Below are 14,590 nucleotides of genomic sequence, written 5' to 3'. Positions count from 1 at the left end.
TATGTTTAATTATTGAAGGGGATTTGTAAAAAAAAAAAAACAAAACAAAACAAAACAAAACAAAAAAAAAACTGGACTAAGCGGTGCAGAAAATGAATTAATGAATGATTTGTAAAAATGTCTCTTTCAGTCATTTATTCCTTCCGGTAAGTTCAGTCAACAGTGTGTTTCTTTGAGTATGAAACAAATGAGTTTGTGTGGAGATCAGTTGATGTATTGAATCTTCCTGCAGCGGTTGATTTGTGTTGTCTGGATTTGCAGCATGTTGTCGCTCTGCCCTCGATTAATCATCCTGCTCGACGTGCGGTGGGTTGTTGCTTCGCAGCGCTCAAAGTGTCCGACAGCAGGGAGCGGAGTGAGGCTGGAGACGAGCGCAGATTCGCCTTGTAGCACAAAAAATAGCCTCGTTTCATGTTCACGCCCTCCAACCTCTGGACTTTTATCGCTGCTGCTTTCCCTCCGGGTTTATCTGGCCTGAGGACTGAGCAGAGAGGGACACAAACAGAGATTTGTCTGCGTGCGAGAAGTTTTAGTAGCTTTTTTTTTTTTTTTTAGGAGGGGGTGGGCTGAGTGAGCTTCCCCAGCTGCCCGCTGCGCTCCCCTCCTGCCCCGGCCAGCCAGCCGTAAGTCAGCCCGCTGTCCTGCTCTGTCATCCAGCTGTTTGGGAATCATGGCGCTCAGAGCCAGAGCGCTGTACGACTTCAACTCCGAAAACCCAGGGGAGGTTTCAGTAAAGGAGAACGAAATCCTCACTGTGCACAGCGAAAAGGACATTGAGGGCTGGTTTGAAGGGACGAACAGCCGAGGAGAGAGAGGACTGTTCCCCGCTTCATATGTGGAGATCCTGAGAAACGACTCAGTCAACAACAGCTGCAGCACATCTGGAGACACAACCCCGGACTCCCGATACGCCAACGTCCCATCCGGAGGTTTTGACGGCTCTTATCAACCCAAAGTTGAAAACTTTCCTAAACCACCTCCTCCAGGTTTCAGTACTTTCTCTGTTCCGCTACAACAACATCAGCATCAGCAGCACAGTTATCAGCAGCCCACCCAAGGCAGTGATGATGACTGGGACGATGACTGGGATGACAGCTCCACTGTGGCAGATGAGCCAGGAACTGTGGGAGGAAAATACCATGACTTTGAAGGCAACGGGCCCTCCACATATAGAGTTTCCACATCCTCAATGTCTAGAGGTAATGCCCAGCAAGCAAAGAGCTCGGCTACCGTCAGTAGAAACCTGAACAGGTTCTCAACCTTTGTCAAGTCAGGAGGAGAGGCGTTTGTGCTCGGGGAGGCGTCGGGCTTTGTGAAAGATGGGGATAAGATCTGTGTGGTGATGGGTCAATATGGTCCAGAGTGGCAGGAGAACCCTTACCCATTCACCTGCGCAATTGACGACCCCACTAAACAGACTAAGTTCAAGGGCATGAAAAGCTACATTTCCTACAAGCTGACACCCACACACACACAGAACCCGGTGAACAGGAGGTATAAGCACTTTGACTGGCTATACGCTCGCCTGGTGGAGAAATTTCCTGTCATCTCAGTGCCACACATCCCAGAGAAGCAGGCCACGGGGCGCTTTGAGGAGGACTTCATCTCCAAGAGGAGGAAAGGGCTCATATGGTGGATGAACCACATGACCAGCCACCCTGTTCTGGCCAGGTGCGATGTTTTCCAGCACTTCCTCACCTGCAACAGCACGGACGAGAAGGCCTGGAAGCAGGGGAAGAGGAAGGCGGAGAAGGACGACATGGTCGGAGCCAATTTTTTCCTCACCATCAGCCCTCCACCTGCTCCGCTCGACTTCCAGGAGGTGGAGAGCAAAATAGACGGATTCAAGACTTTCACGAAAAGAATGGACGACAGCACCTTGCAACTCAACGCCACGGTCAGCGAGTTTGCGCGCAAGCAGATCAGTGGCTTTAAGAAGGAGTATCAAAAAGTGGGGATGTCCTTTAAGGTCCTGAGCCAGGCCTTCGAGATGGATCAGCAGGTGTACTCTGCAGGACTCAACCAGGCCATCTCCTTCACCGGAGATGCATACGAAGCAATCGGGGAGTATTTTTCTGAACAGCCCAGCAAGGATCTTGATCCAATCATGGATCTGTTAGCGCTTTACCAAGGGCACCTGGCAAACTACCCAGACATCATCCATGTCCAGAAAGGTAAACTAACATAGCTGAGACATATAAGTATATGGAATCGGTTTAAACCCAAAAAATAAACTCAACTGTTGAAGAAATGTGTGTTGAAATCCCAAACCAACAGTTGTGATCTCATATTGAGTAAAGTACAATTAGTTTTAGGAGGTGTTGCGAGTGTTAAAACAACAGCCAGCTTACTGAAGAGCTTATGTCAATTTGCAACAGGCGTGTTTGCCGGCTTACAGGCTGTTTGACCCACCTGCCAACTGAATACGGAGGCACCCTGTGTTTTTTGTGTCTGTGTTTTATTCTCGGTGAGTTGTTGACACACAGAATATGCTGCCTTACTTCAGCACGAAACAAGATTTGCAGGATAATCCTGCACAAACGTCCAGCCCGCGTGTGTTTTCTGGTGTTTGCACAGATAAACTAGATGGTTGTACAAATCTAGGCCATCTTCTGACATGGCCAGTCATTGTTTTCGCTCTGTAGCGAAATGTCAGTCTCATGAGAGGCAGCGCTGTTGTGCAAAAGGACAAGGGGTTGTGGAAGTGTTTATTCGCCTGTAAACGTGTGCAACAGTTGCTTCCTTTTTATAAAGACGAAGACAACATAATGCTTTTATTTTATTGATTTCCACTAGCTCTTTTGTCCATCATGTGAATTGGGTTTATTCTACAGGTCAAAGTTCACCTGGTCCACCTGACGGGTTGATAACACACCTGCTTTGGTTTGGTTATCCAGTAACCACTGTTTTCAAGGCTCAGGGGTAAAATTGAATACACTAGGTATTTTCTTTCTGCAGTTTTCCGCTATATGTTCTAGCGATTAGCTCTGGTAAAGTTTAACTGTTTAATGTGATAATTATTCAGCAGACCTGTGAAGATTATTTGATCCAATCAGATGAAGAGAGAAGGTGACTTTCATTAATCGGCGTAAAAACAGCTGGGCGAAGAACACAGAAAATTATGTCTACATCGTTACTTTGACCAGTTTAATGACACAGACTTGTCATCACTAACAGTGACTCGAAAATTTGGAGTGTTTGTAGCAGAAAGTAGGCGGTGGTCAAAGTGGGTTAAAGTAGAGTGTCTAGAACTGATATGGATACACTGAGTATCTTTAAACACAACTATTGTAAGAGTTAATTATGGAATACATTTTTGTCCTGCTGAAGAGAAAGCAGATGAACTAGTTACTCTGGTTATAATCTGATTTTTACCCTTTTGTTTAGTTGGTAGGACCAACGTCGACGTGTGGGATAATTATGGAGGATTCTACGTTTTCATTACACCTGGAAGTGCACAAAACCTAAATATTGTAATAAAAAACGCTAATGGAAACCCCTACATTTAAAAAAAAAAAACTCAAATACAGCTAAAAAGTTTTTACACAAATATTATTTATATCATTCCAAAGATGATGAGCAAAGAAAACCCCATCCTTATGAGCTCTTTGCAACTGCTCGTTTCCACATCAGTTAATAGTTCATGGGACTGCCCCATAAAGAAACAGATCCATAACATATAATAGTGTACCACCTATTAACCATGTAGAATTCAAAAGAAAGTGGAAGCACTGGAGCTGAAAATGTAACTACAGGAGAACACAGTGATTTGGCAGCTCACAAGATCGGCAGACTGATTTGTGTTTATGAACTGGTTATTTGAATTGAATCTAAATTAATGTAAATGATTTATAAAACTGTTAGATATCTAAGAATAAACGACCAGCCACTCAGCCTTTAACTCAATAGTATTAAATGAATATTGAGACTGTGGAACAGCTGTCATGATGTCAAAATGTAGACAGCATTCCTAAAGAATAAAGGGTGAAGATAAATTGTCAACAAGATGTCAAGATGGAATCCAGTACATGCAGCTACATCAGTGACAGTCTTATTGGAAACTGGAAGAAAAAATTCCTCCTCAACGAAGGAGGAATATACATATATATACATATATAAGGAGGAATATGTATATATATATATATATATATATATATATATATACACATTATAAACAAAAAGCTGTAACGTAAACGCAGGTAATGTAATGGCTGTTTATTCGTAAAACATAAAGTGCCATTGGATTAGAATCTATTCACAACTTATACTCACTTATTTCTGACAGGCTTGTCCTTGCTGCTGTAACATTGGTTACAGAACTTAGAAGTCTGACTGTATTATCAGTCAAAGTTATAGTATGTGATTAAAATCAGGTTGGTAATAGATATGCTAAATAAAAAAGGAACCAAAGTTGAGCCTTGAGGTACACCAGTGCAGTTCAACCATCGGTGAGGTTTTGTGGCCAAAGAAAACAGTTTTTTGTCAGTCAGGAATGCTTCTGTCTCTTTGATTATCATATATGTGAATCTAATCTTTCATAAATCGGCAGCAGGATAGAAATTTACATCAGATATTTGTGACTTTTCTTTTTTTTTTTTTTTTTTTTATCAGAAATCAATTGCAGTTCAGTGGAAGGATATTTTCAAAACCCATGATGCTATGGCATGCAGTAGCATTCAGGGGGGATATATCTGTTCAGACATCAGTATAAAAGAAAATATTTAGCGCAACCGAACCGCTCCTTCTAGTTTCAAGTTAAACCTGACTGACTTCTTTCCCCACACTAGTATATATGCCAGTTTGTGTGCTTTTGTGATGGCATTTTTAGTCTGAGAATTTTAACCTGAAGCTGTAGGATGCAAGAGGATGCACTTCCTTTTGCAAGTTGGTGCAAATTAAGTTATGTATCATGCTGGTGACGTTGCTTGTGAACAACTTGCTTCGGCCGCTGCAGACACTGGGTCCATTCATTCCACAATAGATAGTGTGGGGGAAACAGGACAGTCTGTGTTTAGGCTGCAAAGGGACACAAACTTCCAGTCAGTTTAAATAAAGTTTTTCACGTGGGCCACACATGACCTAAATATAATGACTCAACTTCTTACACCAGGGCCTGTCCATCTTGGGTCCTCAAGGCCAGAATCCTGCAGTTTTTAGATGCTGCAACCCACCTGATTCAGCTCAAACGGCTCTCCTCAACAGGTTGTTGTCATGTTCTGCCCAAGGATGTTGAGCCATTAATCTGATTCAGGCGTGCTGCAGCAAAAAACATCCAGAGCACAGTGGCCTTTGAGGACTGACTTTTAGGACCCCCTGACTTAAACAGTCTGGTGTGATAAATGCAGCCTGTTTCCATAAATGTTGACCTTGATGTGTTTGTAGAAGAAATGCACAAAATGTCGTGTTACAGCTGATAAGAGCCACTTGGAGCTTATTGAATCTGAACATACTTCAGTTAGATCTTGTTTCTTCGATCTGAGGCTTCTCGTTTCCTTTGTTTTGAGTCTAGTTAATCCAGTTTGCTTTTTTTTAAACATATGTATTTGTGCATTCCTTCTGCCTTGAATCATTTTCTGGGACGCTGAATCATTTTGTGACTTTCTATTGATAGGAGAAGTGGAAGAAAAACAGCTAATTCTCTCTGGAAGAGATTCTAAACCAGCTTGATGCCAAAGATTATTTTGCGTGCCTGTGTTTCATTAAAAAAAAAGTTCCAGAGAGACTTGAATACAAACAAAACAGTACTATGATGAACAACATTCATGTTCTGTTGCCTTTTGTGACTTCTCAATGATTCAGCATATAAGATTCTCAGATATTGCAGGGTTGAATTTAGAAGTTAGGAAATAATATTAGTTTCCCCTTTTTTCTCTTCGCTCGGTCTGTTTCTGGGTTTGTTTTTTTTTTGTCCTTTGTTACTCATCCTTAAGTCTCATACATTACACTTGTTGCTTGGGTCAATCTAGTTTGATTACATGCAAAGGAAATGCCCACTCAAGTGTCATTACCCCATGACACAGTGGAGCTTATTGCTGCACCCGCCTATGCACCTGACAAGGAGCCAGGCCACATCCTCTTGTCACTAACCAAAGCACACATTTCCTCAGCTGAAGTGGCTGCACAGACACTTGCTGATAGTGTCGCGGTTGGTGGAAAGTGGACCTAAAAGCGGACGTGCAACTCTTGAAGTTTCAAGTTCATTTGTAAGAAGCAAATTGTGATGCCCAGATGTTTGGCCGTGTCGCTCCTGTCAGAGGACAGGAGTGTCAGTGGCAGGGTGGGTTGGCAAGAAAGCAGGCAGGAGTAAACTGGATCTCCAGAATGGTGGGTAGGAAAGACCAGTAAGCATTTATGAAGGATAATTGAAGAGTAAAGTATTCAGGAGAGGTCTGGTGTTACCGGAGGAGTGAATGCAACGACCTGGCGCAGACTGATGATGAGCTGAAATGCTGAGGAGATGATCAGTGTCAGATGTGTCTGTAAACGTGCTGCTTCACCTGCAAAACACACACATCCATGCATAACACACACACACACCTGCCAAGATCTGCACCCCCATGACAGCCAGTAGAAAGACCGTTTCTCTATGTGATGCGTTGGGGGAGCACTCTGAATCCATCCAGGCAAGAACATTGTAAACATGCAACTGTTGCCATGTCCCCACAGAGGGACATGTTTGCAGACATTATTTTTTGTAGGAAAGTAGCTGGATTCCATTTTTAGCTTCCTACAGCATGAAGGTTTTTATTTGTCCTGGCGGCAAGTGAAATCCAAGCTTTACTAAAGAGGGACTGATCATCACCTTATTGATCTCCACCTCTACAGGGACCCCATTAGCCATTAGAGTGCAGCTTCACAGGGACAATGATAGCTCATGCTTTATTGTCACTTTGCTTAAAAGGAGTTTTTGAGTATTACAAGGTTTATTTTAGCTCCAAACTGGCGTTGAAATGGCATTAAGATAACACTTTATTTTTGTATTTGAGACTTTTCAGAAAGGGGAAGGAAGGCGTTCCATAGATAGTCGCTTTATTTTTTTCACGGTTTAAAACAGTGTTGAAGCCAGGTGTGGCTTGACAGGCTGCCACAGAAACTAGAGGCTCCTCATAAGTGTAAAGAGCAACACCTGATGGTTTTTATTTGTTGTTATATTAAAACATGCTATTGCTTCTGTCTCAATGTGGTTCAGTAGATTAAAATATGAAGCAATAAGGAAATCTTTTTACCCCATCTCTTAATGGCTTTGGTAATAATTATCTTTCCAGCAGGGTTACTTAAAGAAAAAACTATTGAGTTATTTGAAATGTTCAGGAAGAGATCATTAACAGGCTGATAAAGAGATGAATTTATACACTGCATACAACCCAATAACGCCACATTCAGGTGAATCCGGTTCGACCTCTTTTACCAAGTTATTGACCTTTACTTTTGTCTTATTCAGCACATCCTTAAAAGATTATTGTCCTTTTCATCTGATTGCATCCCACATTTGTCACCACATGAAGTGATAAAACAATGGCAGGCATGTAAAGGGAAGCACCGGTTTAGTAGGATGTCTGCTTTTCCTGCTTAGTCAGCCTTGTGCATGTGTGCAAACCCTGCAGGCCTGTTTGATATATTGTTACAGGTTATTTAAATGTCCTCTACCGCACAAGTGGATGATGGCGGTAGCGAAGTGATGAGATGAGGATTGCTGCTGGCCGTTGGCCGTTGGCCGCTTGCTCGCTTGCGCTAGCTTGGTGTTGTGTAACCAGGGATTACATAAGAGCTGAAACAGCTCCCTCCAGTGAACGTGAAAGGGTTCTGTGCCCCCGCCGTACACCCAGGGAAGATTTCTACACATTTCATTATCAGCTTTTTTTTCCTTCTTTGCAACATAAACCTGATTTTTTTCTTATCATTGATGTTATTTTTTGACCTGAAGGTTTACATGACCCAGTTTGTTGTGTGGATTTCTTTTACAGGGGCTTAACAACAAGCCTTCAGATGCAGCACAGCCTCGTAAAACCATCTACAGGGATGAAATCATCAGTTTGCTGATGTCTTGGTGGATCACAATCTCTGACTTTAAATGACGGATTATTTATAATCACAGTATTTTATATTAATTTAGCTCTTTTACATATATGCATTAAGGGGTTTTATTGTTGTAAAAATGAGTTGAAATGATCATAAATGCTATAGAATTTTGTTTATAAAATGTACAGTTTCATATGATTGTATTTTCTGTGACCCTGAGTTGGATTGAGTCTGTGTAGAAGATGGATTTGTTGTACTTGTTGCATTTCAGTGGGGATGCTCAACGTTCAGTTTCTGCTGTGCCAATATTTTCCACTGCTGTGCATGCCGATATCTATGCACATCATGCCTATCCTGCAGAGGGATTAACAGTTTATTATGCCTACTTTTGATAGAAAAGCATATTGATGCTGCCAGAATCGCTTTACTGGTCAATCATATTGGAGGGATAGCTGAGTCAGATTTACTGATCTGTTTATGTTCCTGGCCTCACTTTAAGTCATGAGTTGTGAAAAAAACACAATGGCCGGTGGCATTCGGGCATCTGTTAAAGGTGCCCTTTTCAGGCATGTCTGGCCAGAAGAGACCATGCGCCTCAGCTGGTTTTGGGGAATGAATATACCAACTCATGTCCAGTCCTAATCCCTCTAATAGACTCTGCTACTTGGTCCTATCTTGACATTATGCTGTGGTTAAGGGATTTTGATGATTAGAGGTCTAGCAGCCATTCAGACGACCCTGCTATCACATTTTAAAATCTACATGACCATTATTCATACATCGTCAAAAAAGGAAGACTTTACTTTAACAAAACTAAAATTGGTTTTCCACTTCTTTAAAAAAAAAAAAAGCTGTACAAGCGCAATTAATTAGGTAATTCTGGATTTCTTGTCTTAATGAAATACCATGAAGGCGTAACTTGATTTGACTGTGTTTTCTGACATTCCACTGAAAAACTTCAAACAGAAAACCTAGTGATTGCTGTCGTTGTTTGTAGCGAGACGAAGCTTCTTTACAGCTAAGTGACGTATCGCTGCATATTGGAGTTTGCTGACACCCTCTTCAGTGAACTGTAGCCTTCCTCTTAACATCTCCATAGCAACAATCACTTGTCGTTAGTTGGCTTTTAAAACACAGGAAGCCAGAAACCATAACCATTGAGATTTATATTTATGTCCTTAGACATCTGTGTTTATTCTTGTCTATCCACATTTCAGACCAGCGCTGCTGTTTTCTCAGTCGGTTGTACCTTCCCATTAACTGGAAGCACGCAGGAGCCATGACCTGAAGGCAAACTGGTCAGACTTCCAGAAGAAAGGGTGCAAAGTGACGTGTTTTTGCAAAGGTGGTAGCTTCAGTCATCAAGTCCTTTGTGGTCTCGCTTTTCAGGAAACAAGAAGATTGAAGCATAGTTTCAGTCAAGAACTGCTGACTTTACGCACCAAAAACAAAAAAAATCCCATGACACACTAGTTCAGGAAGTTTTACCTCATGCCTTACGGGTTTAAATCTTGACTCCACCGATAATAACACTCACTGGATTATAATTGTGTCTCAACTATTCATTCTGTTGCAAGATGTTTTTATAGCCTTGCTTAATGTTTTTTTTTTAACAATTACAACATGTCAGTGGTAAAACTTATCAGCTCCACATCTACATGCTGCATGTCAATGCCTAATACTCACATTTCAGTACCGAGCAATTATCATAATTCATAATGAGCTCATTTGAACATGTTTTTTTTTATTGTTTGGTTCCTTAAAATGTAAGAAAAACTTGAAAATACATGTGAGGTACATGTATTTTAGCTCACATATTGTCACCACGTTTGCATTGTATTTGTCCCACAGAATACCATCCTGCCACTTTCTGTTTTAGTTTCAACTCAATGCTTATTGGAGATGCCATTTCGTGCCTTAGTCCTCCAGAAATGTCAGCACGTTGATCAGATGAAAGCTTCGGGTGTTGTGACACTGCTCTCTGCTCCCATCAAGTCATCTGTTGGGAAAGCGGCGGGCGCATGTCTCGATTTGTCTGCACGATGGCTGAAGCTTTATTCCGTAAAGTAAAGAGGAGTGTGTGACTGAAAAGCATGAAAAATGTTTCACCACAAGAGTCCACCGCAGTGACGACAGCAGCGCTTCGTAGCTGTGTGACAACGTGGAGCAAACACTGATTGTACTTTCATTGTGACTATGAGGCACAGGTCTCTCCTCCTTCCTTCCTTACTTCCTCAAAATATGTTCTTTTACCAGATTTCTTGTAATGGCGCTTCTCAGATGCATATTTCTTTTGAGGAAAGTCAAAGAAAGAGATTACAGATGGGGAACAGAATGCAGCACAATAGTTATTTAATCAATTTTATGGTATTTTTAGATTTTCACATGGGAAAAAAAAACCGTCATGGGCAGATTATTTAAAATTAGAAATAATATTCCTACAAAAAGTATGGAAATATTTAGCATAGTTTTTTTCATCTCTAGTGTGTAATTTGGAGGAATTTTAGTGTGTAAAATACAGAGCTGAAGCATGAAGTGACCACCCCTGACTTTTAATTCCTTAAATGGCGCTTTCATCATTAACAGGCTCATATAACCACACATGTTTCAACAACACAATGCAAAACCAAATTCTGTACACATTACACAAGATATTGGTTCCTGAGGAAGACAGCACCGCTCTTATAATACCTGACACCCGCTCCCCCCCTCCTTGGTATATATATTTAGTGCCTGAATATTTTAGACGTATTGTAAGAATAACCAACCCTACAAAATGTTCACACTTTATTGTCCCAACTTGTTTTGGTTTTGCTGAACTTGAAACACAAAACTTGATGTTTGTTAACAAATGAAATGACGTCATGAAGAAAATTATGAAAGACCTTTTGGTCATCGTGTCTTCATTGTTTTTTTTTTTTTTTAAACTTGTATGTCACCACATACATAATAATATCTGCTCATTGGCTGCAGAGCTGATTATTCCATATTTGGACATGTACAATAGAGGTTATTTTTGCTAGTTTTTTAATACTGCAAGTATTTTAAGATATTCACTACCACATTCATGATGGTGTTCTGATTGTGAGAAAGAATACCTCTGAGGTAGTTACTTATTGCTCATTAACCACTTAATATAGACAGACTATTGATTTTTCACTGTATTATACTGTAATCATTTAAAAGAAATGGTCCTTATCCTATGAAGCAGTATTGTAGGGAGCTGCCAGTGTTTTATGTTCTCAATGCGGCCCACAGCCTCGGTAACTGCTATCAAAAATACCATCAGAATCTCCTTATATAGCTGGAGAAATGTTTTAGGTGACATAATGTGATGGGTATTTTTAACAGTTGGGGCCCACATGTTTTCTAAATTTAGGATGTTGATCCAGTTCTCAGAGAGTTTAGAAAAAACTAATGACTTCAGAAATCCATCCTCTATTTTCTGACAGTTTGGTTAAAGTCCAAGAAAAGCAGAACTAAATATTGGTTCTGTGTTTATAACATTACAGAGAAGAATGACTACAGTACATACCACCCAGCGAAACATAAAAAGGCTTCAAAATTAGGTCTGATAATCATGAGAAAACAAATTTATTCACCTTTTAGGCTGAGAATGTTCTTGTTTTAGTTTCAAGTACATGTGTTTATCATGGCTGCTTCATTCATTTGAGTTGTTCGAAGTTTCAGTGCAACATGTGAAAGATCTGAATTCAGTCTAAATAATTGCTTTTTTTTAATCATATCCAAACAGGAGCCCTGACAAAGGTGAAAGAGAGCCAAAAGCACGTGGAGGAGGGCAAGATGGATTGCTCACAGGCAGAAGGCATCAACGACCGCTGCAACATCATTTCCTTTGCCACGCTGGCTGAGATCCAGCACTTCCACCAGATCCGGGTGCGAGACTTCAAGGCACAGATGCAGCACTATCTCCAGCAACAGATCACCTTCTTCCAAAAAATCACGGGAAAGCTAGAAGAGGCGCTGCAGAAATACGATAATGCATAATGGCTCGCTTGTCTGTGCCCTTTGGTTTTCATCCCCGGTGATGAATGTGGCCATGCACCTCCCGTGCCCAACTAGTGGTGTTTTGGCAGACTTACTGCCGCAATCACGTACTGCTGAAAGCTGCTGGGCAGAATGATCAAGATTATACTTCAGTAAAGACAACATTTTAACTGAATCCAGGTTTCTGTGTTTGTTGGACTTTTTATTTTTTGGCACTGGATGTCCTTTGTTCAAAAGAGGACACATACTTTTGGGACTTTGGACAATTTTTAACAAAAACAAAGGTCTAATTCTTGAAAATTTTGTGAAAATCAACAACGACTGTTCACCAATTGCTTGGGTGTATGGGTGAATTCAGATAAATTGATGTTACGACCTGCAGAGAGAGAGAGAACCCCACATTCGCTGCTGCCTCCACACATGGTGCAAGATTTCATACAAGAAGCGTTCTTAGCCTTATGACACAGTTTTTAAACGATTGTTGAAGAGACTGCCGCTCCAGGAGCAGTGACACGATTGTGGCCAATATGTTGCCTTGTTGTTTTACCCCCCCCCCCCCCCCGGACAAACGAGACCGAATGTTTACATCTCCTCACTGAGCAGCCACTATCACACTGTTTCGCTGTGCCTTCTAATTATGTCTCTCTGGTCACTTTTCTTACTAGTTATTAAATAGTTTTATTTACTTTCTATGTAGAAATATATTCTGTTTGTCTTTATAAAGCTATAAACTGTGTGGTCTTGAGGTAAATATATATATATATATATATATATATATATATATATATATATATATATATATATATATATATATGTAACAGAAACAGATTTCTTCACTTATTATGGGATGTTATGATTAAATTGTGCTGTTTTCTTCTCCAACTGGCTCCAGGATTGACCTTTAACAGAAAGACAACATCAGGATCAGGGATTACCTGCTCTGACTGTTAAAAATTTGCTTTAACCAATTTTTATTTTTTGCGATATCTGAGTTTTTTGGGGATGGTGTTGAGAGTCCGACTGTTTGAGAACAGAGGGTTCCTCAGTAGTTTTAACGATGCAGTCCTGACAACACGGTCCTGGACAGCTCAGCTGTACTGAAGTTGTTAATCGTTGTGAGCGGGTTGCATCATGAAGAAATGAATGTTGAGGCAGAGACGTCAAATAAATTCATCCTCCACAGAAAGATGGTGGCTGGTAAAGTGTATTTTGTGGAAAATTAAAAATAAATTATAAGCTGCTGGGGGGTTCCTTCATTGTGCATCTATGCTTGTAGGTTTGCAAAGTTGCAAAGCTCTAACTAAACAAAAGGAAGTAATTATGTCCTACAGATGATGCAGCTCTTTTACCAGCAAGGACGCCTGCTTCTAGCCTGGGCTAGACATCACCATGACACAGATTTGGGTTGTAACTACACCATAATACTCAATGTATATTTTAATTAAATATTTATTGTTCTAATCTTTTGATTCTCAAATCAGATTTCTATGTTCACTTGTGTGGATTCATTTCTGTTAAATAAAAGGGATTTGTGAAAGGAAAAGACAGATGTCTAAATATACAGGATTAAATTATTTTTTTTCATGCATCTTATTTTAGAAAATAGAGAAGTATAAATAAATGGAAGCAGAATAATTAATCACAAGAATACAAAATATGAAAAACTTAACTAAGTCTTATAGCAATGATGATCTGGCTCGTCTGAAAAGAGGAAACAGTTCTTACAAAACATGTTTTTACTGAAAATACGTCCAAACAGCACTGGGACACACGTTAACTGCAGCTTAACAAATGAACGCAATGTTATGGAAAGTGATGTTCTCTTTTGCACACGTGTGTCATTTAGATTGAGACCATTTCATGCAAACTCTCTATGTGTCGCGTATGCAGCCAATGACACTTTCTACATGTTCGTTCTATATGCATCGAGCCAACATTGCTGCTTTGTAAATGCACAGATCTTTACTTCAGTGCACATGAAGCCCACAATGTCCTTTTCCATAAAAACTGTAATCGGCCAAAACCACAACACCTGGAAAAAGCCTTTTATTCTCTGTGATGTATTTATCACCTGGACTGCCTCCAAACTGGGAAAAAAAATGAAACTCCATTGTCCAGTTTCCTTTTTGCGTTCTGATCATTGGTGCTGCTGGCTGCTGCAGCAGCATATGCATCATCTAATCCAACCTGCTGATGTACTTTTCAGATTTTCTGATTAAGGCAAAGAAGAACAAGAAGATAGTTACTTCTAAACAAGATGCATATTCCCCCGAAATGTCAGATAAGTCCCACAGTGCACGCATGCGTGCATTAATTTGGCAAACCTGCAGCAGAAAATGACATTGTAAAGCATTTTAGGATTTGAGCAGAGATGAATTAAAGAGAATCTCTCAGCCTTGGGATCGTCCCAGCAGAGTTGGCAAATGTGGCTGGGGAGAGGGAAGTCTGGGCTTTCCTGCTTAGGCTGCTGCCCCCGCGACCCGACCCAGGATAAGCAGCAGAAGATGGATGAATGGATGGATGGATTAAAGAGACGGGAACTACAACGAGGGGTTTCAGATAA

General features: G+C 40.7%; 1 protein-coding gene across 1 annotated transcript; it reads left to right on the top strand.

Moving 5' to 3' along the window:
- The first annotated feature begins 356 nt into the window (after nt 1-356).
- snx18a (sorting nexin 18a) lies at nt 357-12,672 on the top strand. The gene is made up of 2 exons (XM_079251107.1): nt 357-2,174; nt 11,774-12,672. Exons 1-2 carry the CDS (start codon nt 671-673, stop codon nt 12,025-12,027), a joined length of 1,758 nt encoding a protein of 585 aa, XP_079107233.1. The 5' UTR covers nt 357-670; the 3' UTR covers nt 12,028-12,672.
- Nucleotides 12,673-14,590: the final 1,918 nt, after the last annotated feature.

This window comes from Telmatherina bonti, assembly GCF_933228915.1.
Source record: "Telmatherina bonti genome assembly, chromosome: 13".
NCBI classification, from domain to species: domain Eukaryota; kingdom Metazoa; phylum Chordata; class Actinopteri; order Atheriniformes; family Telmatherinidae; genus Telmatherina; species Telmatherina bonti.
The sequence above is the reverse complement of the archived record's forward strand: the minus strand, read 5'-3'. Positions and strand labels throughout refer to the sequence as shown.